Source organism: Peromyscus leucopus, chromosome 13 (genome assembly GCF_004664715.2).
Source record: "Peromyscus leucopus breed LL Stock chromosome 13, UCI_PerLeu_2.1, whole genome shotgun sequence".
Classification (NCBI taxonomy): domain Eukaryota; kingdom Metazoa; phylum Chordata; class Mammalia; order Rodentia; family Cricetidae; genus Peromyscus; species Peromyscus leucopus.
The window spans coordinates 51,912,043-51,927,528 of record NC_051074.1 but is presented as its reverse complement, the minus strand read 5'-3'; the positions used below and the strand labels follow the sequence as shown (position 1 = coordinate 51,927,528).

Genomic DNA, 15,486 nt, shown 5'->3' with positions numbered 1-15,486 from the left:
CCCTCTAATTACAAATAAATAAAGCAGAAGAAGAGAGAAAAAGGAATTAAACTAAAATTGAACTCTCCAAAATGTTAGCAAAATCAATAAACTTGTAGTCAGCTTGACAAAGAGAAGTGAAACGTTACAGCAGAAATGAAAGAGGCAGTGTTGCCATCAACTCCCAGATATGAGCTGCTCAGTACTTACAACTACGACTACTCAGATCCATCCATTTCTTGGTAGGCAGAGGGTTGTTTTTTTTTTTTTTTTTTTTTTGGATTTTCAAGACAGGGTTTCTCTGTGTAGCTTTGCGCCTTTCCTGGATCTCGCTCTGTAGACCAGGCTGGCGGCTGGCCTAGAACTCACAGAGATCCACTTGGCTCTGCTTCCTGAGTGCTGGGATTAAAGGCGTGCCACCACTGCCCGGGACAGAGGTTTTAAAACTAATTTTAAATTGCAGAGATAAGCTGCATAGTCTTTAATCTATTAATAAAGTTAAATTATATTTTAATGCAATGCTAGTTTAGATAACTTTAAAGGAAAATGCAAGGCCTGAGTGGTTTTGTTAGCAAATTTGCCTAACTTCTTACTTGTAGGTTTATTTTTTGAAGCAGAGTCTTGTGTTGTCCCTACTGGCCTCAATTTAATCTGTATGTGCAAAGATGACCTTGAACTTAGGACCCTCCTGTTTTCACTTTCTAGTTGGGTTTGCCACTGTTAGGACCTTTTTATTGATTGAACCAAGGGATGATTAGGCAAACCTGCTACCAGCTCCACCACATCCCTACCCTGTAAGCACCTGTACTTATTTACCAGGCCAAGGCAATCAGGCCGGATTGGAGAGGCCACAGCACACCTGAGGCTGTGACAATTTACTGATAGCAGTCAGACTTTTTGTACCTTTATCAGAAACAGAATATAATGGCAATTGCCAGGATCAATACAGTTATAGTCGTGAGGATATGGTGATGTTTGCAAGCCATACGGGGTCCGCAGGGTTAATGTCTGAGACCAGTTGTCCTGTCAGGTTTCTACGCTTCCTTGGCTACTAAGGGGACATACAGAGAGACACAAAGTGGCCCAATGCCTAACTGCCTGAGGAAGGGCATCAGTATCTCTGGAACTGTAAGGTACATTGTGCCCCAGGAGCCATGGGGGGCACTCCAACCTGAAAAACCCATGACACATGCCTCTCAAGGCAGCCAGACCAGGCCAACTCCACGGCTTCCTGCGCCAACCCACTACCATACATGTCACGAAGAAGTTCTATTCATGGAGCTTTGTGACTGCCTCAGTTTTCTCAGTAGTGGTCGTTTTTTATTTATATTCAGGTCATTGATTTCTTTCCTACATGGCTGGTAACAGCTACAATTTATTGACAGCTTGTTTTTCTTGAGTTATAGCAGGTATTTTAGATTTCAGTCTTTTTTTTCTTCTTTTGAGACAGTCATATTGGTCTCAGAGTGACCTCAAACTTGATAATAAAGCTAAGGATAACCTTAAACTTCTGATCTTCCAGACTTCACCTCCTTGGTGTTGGGGTTACAGTCATGGACCACCACACTTAGGGTGCTGTTTGTTTGGCTCAGCAATAGATGCCTTTTACTCACTGACCTATTTTATCAGCCATTTGTGTGTGTGTGTGTGTGTGTGTGTGTGTGTGTGTGTGTGTGTTTTATGAGTCAGAAAATCTAAGTAGGATGTAACTGAAATTCTGCCATCCTCATCAAAGAGAAATATTGTAATGAAATAAAATTATTTTATCTCTCTCTCACACACCATTTTTATTGGTCAAATTAAAAATTGGTAAATATATTACTTAATGTTTCTTTTGCTGTTTATCTCAGGAGTATTTTGTGGAACCATTTAATCGAAAAGCACGTCAAGAGAACTTGAGGTACAATAATATGATCAAACAACTTAGCAGTCAACAGTTGGCCACGTTTAGACGCTGGAAGGCAATTCGACTCTATCTGACATGTGAAAGGGGGCCTTGGGCTGAAAGGTAGATGCATATTTTGACTTTTAGAACTGTGGCAATAAATTTTAAACTTTTAAGCCATCTCTTTATTCCAGCTCTTTAAAGAATACTTCAAACTTTATTGTCTTTTCATGAATTAGTTTGGGATGATTAGAGGTTTGTACGTGTTATTTATCATGTGGTTAGTTCTCTTTTTACCTTGATAATACACGCATTAGACTCTAGTAGTTCATGAGAACACGTGTGCCTCATTAAGCTAGAGCTGATGATGTTATGTACTTCAACATTTAACAGCTTAATACCCTCACTTCTGTTTTGGTGTATATATTTTATACCCTTGTTTTTAAAAAGCAGCAAACGAAACTTTTTGTCTATTTTTTCAAGCAGCTAATAAAAGAATAAACATTTAGTTGTTTGTCACCTTTGAGCTACTATTACCAGTGCTTCTGTGGACAGTTGTGTCAAAATGTTGGTTTGAATAAAAAATAACAGGGGGAGACCAGAGAGATATCTCCTAGAATAGAAATGACATTTCCAAGGTTCTAGCAATTCATTACATTGTTCTTTGGACAGGAATAAATATGTATGAATGGCTCCTATTTCCTTTAGGCAAGTGGACCACATTGTACAGTAAACAATTTTGTTTCCATTACCATCCTTCGGTCCAATTCTTCCCCAACCCCAAGTCTCCACTGTCAGACCTTCACAGTGTTCACAGATGGATCCTCTAACTTGTTAAGACCTTGCTTAGTTTCAACTCCCAATGCAAGATTTCTTTATTGGCTCCATTACTCGTGCTGTATTATTTAATAGGATAACAGCACAAGACTTATATTCAACCATTGAACCATGATTGACAATCTATAGCTCATTGGTGAAATCCAGCTTACTATTATTTTAAATAGAGTTTTATTGAAATACAAAAAAAATGTTGGTTTGAGAGCATGCTTTTAATCCTTCTGGGTATATAATACAAGTGCAATTTCTGGATAGTATTTCATGTTTAACTTATCAAAGAATTGACACTTCCACATCTGCTGCATCATTTTATGTTCCAAGTAGGAGTATATGCTTTCCAGTTTTGCCATATTCTTTCAAATGTCCCTCCCGTTGTGTATAAAGCATTGCCTTGTAACTATGCTTTCCATCCTCCAAAAACTAACGATGCTGAGCGCTGTTTCATGTGCTCATGTTGGCATGTTTCCTTCACCTAGTTATTGGGTTGAGTTGATTGACTGTGTGTGTGTGTGTGTGTGTGTGTGTGTGTTAGAATGTATGTATTCTCAATAACCATTCATTGGGTGATTTTGTAGATGATTTTTCACTTTCTTAATAGTGACCCTTGTTCAAAAGCTATCAATTTTAACGACTCTAGTTTGGTTTGTTTTCTTGCATTGTTTTTGATAGTGTATTTAGGAAAACATACCCAAGTCCAAGGTCCTAAAAATTTACCTTTTTATTCTAAGAGGTTTACTGTCTTCACTTTGATATTTTGGTCTTTCATTCATTTGCAGCTATCTTTATTTATAATAAAACTTTTAAGTACTTTTACAGTCATGAAATTGCATTTAACTGTGAAAGAATAAAGTAATCAACCTAGAAGTCTGAAAGTTAGTGTTCAAATCTTATTTGTCTACCATTAAACCTCATGGCATCTTGGGTAAATAATTTAGGCTCTCTTAGGTTCATCGAGTATATGTCATAGTTAAACATGCTCATTTTAATTTTCTTGACAGTTGTCCGGATGATAAATATAAACACTTAAACTTGTTCAAAAGTAATAGCTAGCATATAAAGAGTATTAGGTTTAAATATGGTATTTGTATACTTTGTGTTGTTATACTTTGTTCTTATTCGTCCCACCCCACTGCTTTCCTTATAATTTCACAAATCTTAAATTCTGTAGTGCTGGTAATCAAACCAGGGCCTTGTGCATATTACGCAAATGCTCTGTCCTTGAACATTGTGTAAAATGGTGTTAAACAGTTGTGAAGTATTTCACACTTTCTTAAACCCTTCAAACAACCAATCTTTATAATTTTACTTGTTTCATTGTGAATGTTTCTAGGAAACAGAATCAAGTTCGCTGGAAACTAGCTAATGTAGAAAATTATTCCCGCATGAGACTTAAACTGGTACCAAATTATAATTTCAAAACCCATGAGGAAGCTAGTGCCTTACGAGATAATTTAGGTGAGTTACATATCTGCCTATTTTCATAAAGAGATGTTGATGGAATGCTTATGATTGCTTGTTTTTTTAGATGGCTACTTACGAAGGAAGGGGTATAGTGCTTTAAAGTATGTATAAGTGGGTACGTGAATTCAATGTTGATTTTTACCTAAATCTAAGTCTGTGAAATATGAAGTATTTCTTGTGATGAGTTTGTGGCACCTACATGTTTACCAAGTCACCATAGCTTCTTCTGTAGCAGCTGTACCCCATGACAGGTTTACAGGTGAAATGAGTGCCAACTTTCTGATTTTTTTCCCATTTAACATATTCATATGTTTGATTGTACTGAAGAAAGCCATGGTGCCTGTCATTTAGGATTCTGTATTCTAAAATAAATTAGATATTGGGATTTCCCCCTTAATACAAAATAATATTTCTGTTCATGATACAGACATTAACTGAATGTTTCTTACAAGTAACACATACTTACATAAGCTGCTCTGCTTTGTCAGTATCCTGGAACTTGAGTACTTCAGAACTGAACTGTCCTCATCACCTGGCAGACCCCTCCCCAGTGCATCACTGCAGTTTGATGGTTGTTTAAATTGCGATATTTCCCTTTTAATTTTCTAGAAATCCTTCTTTAGGAAATTCCCACTCCTTTTTTTTTTCCTTTCATACCTCTGCACTTGATAATGGGTCTGAGTTTATAGCCTTTTATCTGTTGTCTTAAATTGAGGAAAACCACTGTCCTTTCAACTTTTTTCATCACAGATTTACTCACTGAGGCCTGCTGTCTTGTCTCCCCAGTTTCCCCCGCTTCCATTTGGCATGACTATTGTTGTCCTTGTTCAACTCATATCTGGGCAGTCAGTCATGTTGGTTAGACCTTACGGGTGCATCTTCTGATGTTCCGGTAGATACAGTCTCATGACAGACCGTGGAGCTTAGTCTTTCAGCCCTCTTTTCCAAGACGTCCCCTGACCCACAGTGCATGAGGGATCTCTTCTCCACATCCCTCCAGCATTTGTTGTTTGTTGTCCATTGGTCTTTGCTGTTCTGACTGGGATGTGATGAAATCTCCAAGTTGTTTTGATCATATTTCCCTAGTTGCTAGGGACAGTGAACATTCTTTAGATATTTCTTAGCCATTTTTTCTTCTTTTGAAGACTCTGTGTTCTGGTCTGGTCCCGGGCCCACTTTTTTAATAGTGTGTGTGTGTGGGGAGGGCTCTCTTTCGGGTTCTTTATATATTCTGGATATTATCTCTCTGTCAGATGTGTAGCTGGCTAAGAACCTGTTGGGTTTTTTTGTTTTCTGTTTTTTGGCTTTTGTTAACTGTGCAGAGGCGCTTTTAGTTTTATGAAGTAAGCTGTAAAGTTTTTAAAAAGTAGAAAGCACAGATTCAGAGAGACCAGTGGTAGGACAGAACTTAAATCTATCGTACCGACTCAGAGTCCATGTTCTTTTCTATTACAAAGCCCTTAGTTATTACAAAGTCTTTAGTTTATATAATACAAATGTACTGTGTATGTATTGGAGTTATCTGTTACTTTCCATGTACTCCAGAAAATAAGGATTTAGCTATTGTTGCCTGTCAGCTATAGGCAACTAACTGATTATAGTCTTCTTTTTTTTTTTCCTTGAGGTGGGGTCTCAATGTAGTCCTGGCTGTCCTAGAACTTGCTATGTAGATTCGGCAGGCCTCTAACTCACAGAGATCCTTCTGCCTCTGCATTCCAAGTGCTAGGGTTAAAGGCGTGCGCCACTATGCCTGGAACAGCTATCACTTGGTATTTAGTACAACTGCACAACAGTCACATTGATATCAACACACTGAAATTATTTTATAATTTACATTGCCTTTAATTAATATAATTATGATTCATGAATCTGTAATTTGCATAAAGTCAGCTCTATACCTTTATCTGACTGCTAATCTAGGACTTAGCCTATTTCTTAATCAAGAATTAGCCATTATTAAAAATAACTCTAATCTTAAAGCATGTATTTTTTACTACATGAGTAATAATTTTGAAAAATCATCAAGCATCATAACTGTCAGAAAATGTAGAAGTGCTATAATATTTTGTACTATTTTTAACTGATTCTTTTGCTTAAACAGGTGTCCAGCACTTGCAGCCTTCTAGTGACTCTTTGCTTTTGGAAGTTGTGAAACAAGTCAAACTCAGTGGTATGGAGGAAGATCAACTAGAACTTCTAGAAGAGGACATGGCAGCCAGATTAAATGTGTACGTATGAGCACTTGAAGGCATTTACAGTGTGTATGAGAAATGGGACTGTAAAATTGTGGATTTGCTAGAGTGTGGTTTTCCAAAGTGCAACAGTTACTTTCACACTGACTGTTAAAAGTCTGTATTTACTGAAATTATTGAGGAAGACTTTTCGCCTGGAATTGTTGGGATCTGTATCTTGAAATTATAAAGTATTTTTGAATGACAACATTATATTGAGTGACGTATGCCTTAAGCTGTGTTTATGTAGGAATGTGCAGCATGGTTTGTGGTAGAACACAGCAGTGGAGGGCTACATAGTATGCAAGGCCCTAGGCTTGACCTAGGATCTGATTAAAAAATTATGTGTAAAACACAGAAACAAGAGAAAAAATAAAGATGTAAGAAGAAGTCCATTCATGGGACTGAATAATTATAGAAACAAAACTTAGTGAAATAAATAAACATTGCAAAAACAAACTTCTAGCTGGAATGATTAGGAGTTTCAAAAAGACAACATAAACATTCAGTATCAGCAGTGAAAGAAGATACTCTCTTCCACATAAGTAAACTAAATTGATGATTGCTTCTTTTAAACTTCTTGTTTGTACAGCGATGAGAAGGAAGAACAGGATCAAAAGGAAAAATTGGTGTTGACTGAAGACTGTGAACTCATTACAGTAATTGACATAATTCCTGGCAGATTAGAAATCACTACTCAACACATTTACTTCCATGATAACAGTATTGAAAAAGAAGATGGTGAGTAGTTCTGGGAAAATACCTCAGTTAGTAAGTATCCAGTTCCATCAGTCATGAATTAGAGGAAGAAACCAGTAAGATGAGATTGTGAAATTATGGTTTATCTTGTAAAATGAAAAATGGAAAGTCAGTAATGAATTAGGCTCCTGCAACCGTTATGTATTGAAGAGAAATGATAATTTGTTATGTGTACACACATACATACACATTAGTAGTGATTGAAACCAAGACCGTTTTTTTTTTATTTTATTTTTTTTTTATTTATTTTTTTTTTTTTTTTGAGACAGGGTCTCTCTGTGTAGCCTTGGCTGTCCTGGAATTCTCTGTAGATCAGGCTGGCCTTGAACTCAGAGATCTGGAAACCAGGGTCATTCTTATACAAGGCAAATGTTACCCAATCTGGCCTTATACTTAAAATCCTCTTGACTCAGCCTTCTGAGTAGCTAGGACTATAGGCATGCACACCACAGCCAATTGCTTTTTATCATCACCATCATTATTAGTGTATTTTAAGAGGTTTGGCTTGAGGGTATCATAATAAACTTATGGTTGCAAAATTCATTCTTAATTTTATCATACCTTTGTATATATACACCATCCTGTAAGCTTTTACTTTTTTTGTGATTAAATCAGAAAATCCAACATTTTAGAAAAAGAAAGATTTCTAAGGTATAGATATTTGAAATTATCATCTTTTCTCATAGACAGGTAGTAGAATAGCTCTGAGGTTCTAGAGTAGTTTAAAAGAAACAATTTATAACTCCCTAATAAAGTAGTTGCTTTTATAATACGGTATTTCTTTTCCCTAAGTACTACTTTTGGAAACAAGGAGATACTATTTTTGCGTAGAGTGAGTAGCTTTATATGGCACTTCAGTCAGAAGATTTCTTCTGTTTTTCAGGAATGGGCTTTGATTTCAAGTGGCCTCATTCTCAAATTCGAGAGATTCACTTACGGCGTTACAACTTAAGGAGATCAGCACTTGAGATATTTCATGTTGATCAATCCAACTACTTTCTCAATTTCAAAAAAGAGGTGTGGTACCTTTCTGACAATCACAGAGTATTATTTTGAAATAGTTTTCCAGCTAGTGAGCTGTAATGGTGTTTTGGACTGTATTCCTAGCAATACGAAATATTAGAAGAAAATGTATTATGAAACTAGTCAGTATATGAACTTTCATTGGGATTTGTTTGGCAATTGAGGTGGTTGTTTTAAGTGAGTGTGTGTGTATAGTAGAACACTGAATATCAACCAGTAGATGCCAGACATTATCTGATTATGTTACAGCGTACTATATATAAGATTAGACAAGCTATGCATGGTGGGCCTGGGTTTTCTTTCCTCTTCTTATGAGGACACTAATGTCAGTATGATGTTTCAGCCTCATGACATCATTTTTTAAAACTGTATTGTGTGTGTCAGTTGTAGTGTGCCTGTGGAGACCAGAGGATAACTTGAATAAGTCCTTCATTCCACAGTGTTGTTCCTAAGGATCAAAGTCAGATGATCAGGCTTGGCAATAGGCACCTTCATCTGCCATTTTACTTTCTTCATGACATCATTTAATATTGATATCTCCAAATGCCGCATCTCCAATTATGGACTTGTTATTTGAGGATCAGTTTTCTAAACCATCAACTTGGAAAGAACATATTTAAACCACAGCACTAAGTATAGTAAAGGATTAAAAGCATAATCTACTGGTGATAGGAAATAGCAGGAGAGGTGAAGTTACAAAACAGATAGTGGGTTGTAATTGTCAAGAAAATGGGGAGGGGCAGAATTGCAGATAACTGCTGGTAAGTTGTGGGGGGTGAGTGCTTTCTGAAGAAAAAGAATCCTGATAACGGCACAGTTGGGAATCAGTAAGACAGCACTATTATTCTTAAAGGATTAATTCTGTCTTGCTAACACTATTACAAAATCTGTAATTCATATTTGTCTTGACTACTTTTTATACTAAACGGTAGTATTTTTTATAGGTTAGAAACAAAGTATATAGCAGACTGTTGTCACTTCATTCTCCTAATAGTTATGGAACAAGATCGCCACAGGAATTATTCAAAGCATCAGGATTGACACAGGTAGGAAAATTTTAGGTTGTTATATTATTCATTTTCTATCTCAGAATTTTGTTCTGTTTTCTAACTGCTCTTTTCCATTTGTTTGTTTGCTTGCTTGTTTATTTGGATGGTTGGCTGTTAGTTGGCCTTGTTTGTTCCTTTTGCTTTTGAATAAACTTGATTCATTAACTACTGATTTCTCAACCTTACACCTAAGAACAGTCGAGCTTCCCATGTATAGAAATATATGTCAGTATATGGATTTCCCTTTATAAACTGCAGCATACAGATTTCATCTTTCACTGTTCACCATAATTATAACCTTTTGCTTTTGGTCCACAGTGGGTTAAAGTTGATTGTCACTCTCTCAGGAAATCTCTGATGTATGCCCCCACTGTGTGTACTCCAGACTAAATGGGTTGGGACATTGGCAGGGTATCCTCCAACTTGCCCTCCTCCTCCTTTCTTCACCTCCTGAGTAGGTAGTGTTGCACGTGTGTGCACTCCCACACCTGAAACTTAGCATCTATTTCTTTTGAAAACCAGTCTCCAAGAAAAAGAGAAACACTTAAGCATAAGCACTGTAATATACTCTGGAAAGTCTTAAATAAGAGTTAAGTCTTGCCAGGTGTGGAAAAAAGAAACATTAAGACTCTTTTTCAATTAAATATTTTATTATTTATCTTAAAACTTTAATTTCTAAAAAGACTGCCCCACTTTTGACATTTTTGTAACTATGCATACTAAAAGGAAATAGATTATGGAGAAGTTGATTTGTCTACATGTTAAACTTCCTTATTTCCATCTCTTCAGTCATGATAGAGATAATGATTACAAAAAATTATGTTAGTTATTAATAATTGTCACATTCTAAGAGGTTACATGATATAATTCTAGTATTCTTTTTTTTTTAACTGTCTAGAAATGGGTGAATCGAGAGATAACAAACTTTGACTACCTCATTCAAATAAATACAATGGCAGGACGGACCTATAATGACCTTGCACAGTACCCTGTGGTAAGTTCTGTATAAATCTCTAAAATCAACTTATACTACCCCCTGCCCCCTGCTTTGGCGCCTGTCCTATAACTCGCTCTGTACACCAGGCTGGCCTCGAACTCACAGAGATCCTCTTTCCTCTGCCTCCAGAGTGCTGGGATTAAAGGCTTGCACCATCACCGCCCAGCTAACTTACACTCTTACAATGTACAACACTATATGTTATATTTATGTTTTTATTTAGAAAAAAAATGGAGAGGCTTGGGTATAGCTCAGTGGCAGAACATTCTTGTACCATATGTGAGGCTCTGGGCTCAATCTCCAGCACTACAGAAGAAACACACACACACACACACAGAACACATACTCTGCCTTTATGTTTTCCACCTCCATATTTTAAAGAAGTATTATAAACATGAAGACTAGTAATTATAACTAAAGTCCTTTTTGTTTCATTTTATTAAAAATAACCCAGAAGAATTATAGAAAATTACACTATTGAACTGAAACAAATATTAAAATGTGTTTTTAAAGTATTTATAATTGGGAAAACTTTTTAGTGATTACCCCTTTTTATTTTTATGAACATTTCATATTTGATGTGGGAATGTTAGGGTCTCTAGGAAGAAATGTCTAAATTTTGAATTATGTCTCTTAGTTTCCCTGGATTTTGCAAGATTATACGTCAGAAGAGTTGGACCTTAATAACCCCACTGTATTTCGAGATCTTTCTAAACCAATTGGAGTAGTTAATGAAAAAAACGCCAAAGCTATGCGAGAAAAGTAAGTGGGTTTTAAATATTTGAGACAGCCATTGTTTGAATTTTTGCTTATTTCAATCAAAACAACTGCATGTTACCCTTTTTAAATTAAAAAAGTTGTTTTTCATTATGAATATGATTTTTTTCTTGTGTATATATGTGTACACCACACATGTGCCTGCAGAGGTCAGAAGAGGGTGTTGGATCTGGAAATGGAGTTACAGGTGCCTGTGAGCTGCTGTGTACAGGGTGCTGGGAATTGACCCCAGGTCCTCTAGTAGAGCAGCTAATGCTCTTAACTGTTAAGCTATCTCTCCAGCCCCTAAATGTTTGGAAAAAAATGTTTTTAATATGTATGGTTGTTTTGTCTGCATGTATGTCTGGTACCTGCAGAGGCTAGAAAAATGGTCATCAGGTACTCTAGAACTGGGGTCACAGAGGAGTCCTGGGAACCAAACCCAAGTCCTCTGGAAGGGCACCAGGTGCTCTTAACCACTGAGCCGTCTCTCCATCTCCATGTTATCTTTTTTCATTGCAAGGTACTTAAAATTTTCTCAGTTATCCTTGTGCATATTCACTGTACATGTTTTACTGAAGGAAAATTTCATACAAGTATATAATGTATGTTCAATATATTTCACCATGATGTTCAGTATATTTATTTCACCATGCTCTGCTCTCTCTGCCACCCCATGTCCTATTTTTCCAGACAATTTTGTTGTATACTTACATATATACATGATTTTATATATCTATATAAAATTTAGGGACCACAAGTGAGAGAACAAAAACAATATATATATATTGTCCAACTCAGTGTTTATGAGACTGGCTTAATTCTCTTAATATAATTTTTGTAGTTGCATCCATTTTTGCGCAGGTGGCATTACTGCATTCTTCTATGATGAACAACAGTTCCACCCTTCACCCATCCCTCTTGTTAGACCTCTGTGCTGCTTCTATGACTCAGCTATTGTGACTAGTGCTGTGGTAAAATGTGCAAGCCGACCTGAAATCATCCAGCTAAACACCCTACAGTGGCATAGCTCAGTCATGTGGTAGAGCTAATTTTGGTTTTGTGAGGAACTGCCGCCACACTGAGTTCTGTAATTGGTGTAACAAAATATTGAGTTCTGCAAGTTGGTGCTGTGATTTCCATGCATGCACTGTGTCACACAAGCTTTGGGACACACATTAAATAAATGTGACTAAAAAACCAAAAATGTATCTGTAGTTCTAGGAGTGTGGCTCAGTAGTAAGCACTTACCTGTTGTGTGTGAAGTTTTGGTGTGATCCTCAATGTTGCTAAATAAATTTTTGTGTACTCATTTATTCATTAGAATAAATTGATATTGGTGCTAGCTGGATGGCTCAGTGGGTAGAGACTCTTGCCACCAATCTTTACAACCTGAATTTGATTCTCAGAACCCACATGCACCTCTACCTGTGCACCATATGCACACAAAGAATAAACAAACCCTGAAAAATAAAGTCGGGGACGTAGAGAGATGCCTCAGCAGTTGAGAGCACTTGCTCCTCTTCCAGAGAACCCAAGTTTGGTTCCCTGCCCTGCTTCCTGTGGCACATAGCATCCCATAGCTACAGCTCCAAGGCATCTGACAACATGTGGCCTCTAAGGACACCTACGTATACCTGAAATTCACTCACTCAACACATACACACACTTAAATAAAAATAAATTTAAAAAGTAAAACAATAAAGAATAGATAATTATTCATCAGGAAGATTTTGTCCCAAGGAAGAAGAATTAGATTTGATAAAAATGTGTTCTATTTCAGTCTCTATTTTTAAGACGTTTCTATAGTCAACATGTGTTATTATTGTATTATATAAAAATGCTGGGTCTGGAGAGACGGCTCAGCAGTTGAGAGCACTCGCTGCTCTTGCAGAGGACTTGGTTCAGTTCCCAGCACCCAAGTGGCAGCTCACAAACCCCTGTAGCTCCAGTTGCAGGGGAGCCCACTCACTCACTCCCTGGCTCCACTGGCACTGGACGTGCAAGTGGTGTATAGACACACATGCAGGCAAAGCACCTGTACACTGAAAATTAAATAAAATTATTTTCAGTGCTCCAAAAGCTTGTTTCAGTGATATTTTGTTGTTTAGGAAACATTCTTAGAAATTATTTTTTGCCTGTTGTTATGTGGGGATGCAGATACTTCATTTGATATTAAAGTATATGACTAAGGATTGACGTTTTAAAGATTATGCTTTAAGCTAACTAGTACAGATTTAGATTCTTACCATTTTGTTGTTAAGATCATAAAACACTACTTTTTTTTTTAAGGTATGAAACTTTTGAGGATCCAATGGGAACGATTGATAAGTTTCATTATGGTACTCATTATTCGAATTCTGCAGGTGTCATGCACTATCTTATCCGTGTAGAACCTTTTACTACCCTCCACATCCAGCTCCAGAGTGGAAGGTATGCTTAGAGTAAAACCCATTTCCTCTGATGGTAACGTTGAGAACTGTTCGCTTTGATGTCATGTTCTGTTGTTTGAGTCTTAGATGGTCTTTTGCTAAAAATACCCAGAGCCAGATATCAGGGTGAAAGCTAAAAGATCAGAGAAGCAGAGCAGTCAGCCACTAGTTCTCACCTCTACAAAATCCTCAGCCTAAAGAGAGTGAGTTCCTGTTTCCTCACGCCTTCTATACCTTTCTCTGACCTGCCATATTACTTCCTGGAATTAAAGCGTGTGTGCTTCCCAAGCAAAGGCATGAGATCTCAAGTGCTGGGATTAAAGGTGTGTGCCACCACTGCTTGACCTCTATGTCTAGTGGCTGGCTCTGTCCGATGATCCTCAGGCAAGTTTATTAGGATACACAATATATCACCACAATGTTCTGAATGATGGAGCCATGTCTTTTAAATCCTCTGCTAGGTTTTAATTTGAGAAAATCAGCCAGAGTAGTTTAAGAACAAGTCATTCAAATTAACTCATATATAAGATATTTGAATATGATTTTTTCACTGATACTGTATTGTACATTTGGAATCCCTTCAAGTTGAGAAATCAACCAGAGATTTATAATTAGATGTCAGACCAAAGGTGTTGCCCACTGGCTGAGAACTTGTCTAACATGTACAGGGTCCTGGTTTCAGTTCCAAGTAACAACTCCATCCCCAGATTATAGAATTAAGGTGATGTAGAGCTAAATCTGACTATCCACAGATAGTCAGATCTTAGCAGTGACTACACAGTCTTCCTAAGAATGTTTTCATAGACTAGATAGAGGAAGCAGTTGGGATTTACAGCAGCCACTTACACAGGCCTGTGATACTGCTGTAATAACCTTATCTGTGGGTATTGTGACTTATCTGTATTTCACGTGTTCCTAATTATTCTAAGGAAGCTGCGTGAGAATTCACTGTCAGTCAGTATTTTCCAGTTTTTGCCTTAGTTCTTAGCATTACCATTTTGTTCTTACAACTCAGTCAATAGTATACAAACACTGCCTGTTTTTTTATCTTTGCATGTAACATCTGTAGTTAGCCTGTATTCTCTACCCTGTATAATTACAATAAACTTTGGTTTTCAAGAAGAGACTCTGTTTTTAAGATTCTTAAGCATCAGTAAAATGTTGGACTGACAGGAGATAATTTCCTTCATAAGATACAGGAAATTATGACTAGGTTTATTTTGGTTCTTTATAATTTTACGAAGAAATGTGATTTGACAAAGCTTTAAAATAAATTCTGTTTGTACTTTATAAAGTACCATCAAGAAAGTACAATCAAGAAAATCCAATAAGGGAATTGTATTTGGAACATATACAGAGTCCTTACAGCCAAATAATACAAAACTGAATTTCAAAATGGAAAAGGGTCTGAACAGCAGTTTTTCTAAAGAAAATAGACAGGTGTCTGACACATGCAGCGATGTGCAATGTCATTATCATAAAGACAATAGAGGTTGTTTTCAGCTACTAAAGAGGAAGATTAAGAAAGAACTGTAGTCACATGGAAATTGTAAAGGTTTGTTCTCTGCTTCCTAGCTTTCCTCTAGTAGACTGTTGTCTTTCAATTCACGTGCAGGTTTGACTGTGCAGACCGGCAGTTCCATTCCATCCCTGCTACCTGGCAAGCTCTTATGGATAATACATATGATGTAAAGGAACTTATTCCTGAATTCTTCTATTTCCCTGAGTTTTTAGAAAATCAAAATGGTAAGAAATAGAGGATTTAAAATTGTATTCAACAGGTCCCAGTGAAAAATCGTGAAAAGCAATTTTGAGGACATCTTCTGTAATATTGCATGATTTATTTCAGGTTTCTTCTGTGTGTAAATTAGTGACAGGATTGAACTGATACCAGGGAAATAACGTAAAGAACCAAGTCTTACTTTTCAGGGAAGCGATATAGGAAACTAAGATATGAGTCAAATTTGAACTCCTAAGAGAACTTACCTCAGCGTGCAGTCTTTACTAGAGACACGATACTGCTATACACTGCCATCGCAAGACTTTGAGGTCAGTAACGTGGTAACTTAGACCAAGG

General features: G+C 36.9%; 1 protein-coding gene across 1 annotated transcript in view; it reads left to right on the top strand.

Moving 5' to 3' along the window:
* The window catches only part of Nbeal1 (neurobeachin like 1), a 140,380-nt gene that overhangs the window by 98,104 nt on the left and 26,790 nt on the right, over window positions 1–15,486 (top strand). The window contains 10 exon segments of the mRNA XM_037210375.1: window positions 1,830–1,987; window positions 4,032–4,156; window positions 6,264–6,390; window positions 6,986–7,134; window positions 8,036–8,169; window positions 9,120–9,221; window positions 10,123–10,218; window positions 10,859–10,983; window positions 13,270–13,410; window positions 15,025–15,155. Coding sequence (XP_037066270.1) covers window positions 1,830–1,987; window positions 4,032–4,156; window positions 6,264–6,390; window positions 6,986–7,134; window positions 8,036–8,169; window positions 9,120–9,221; window positions 10,123–10,218; window positions 10,859–10,983; window positions 13,270–13,410; window positions 15,025–15,155 — 1,288 coding nt within the window.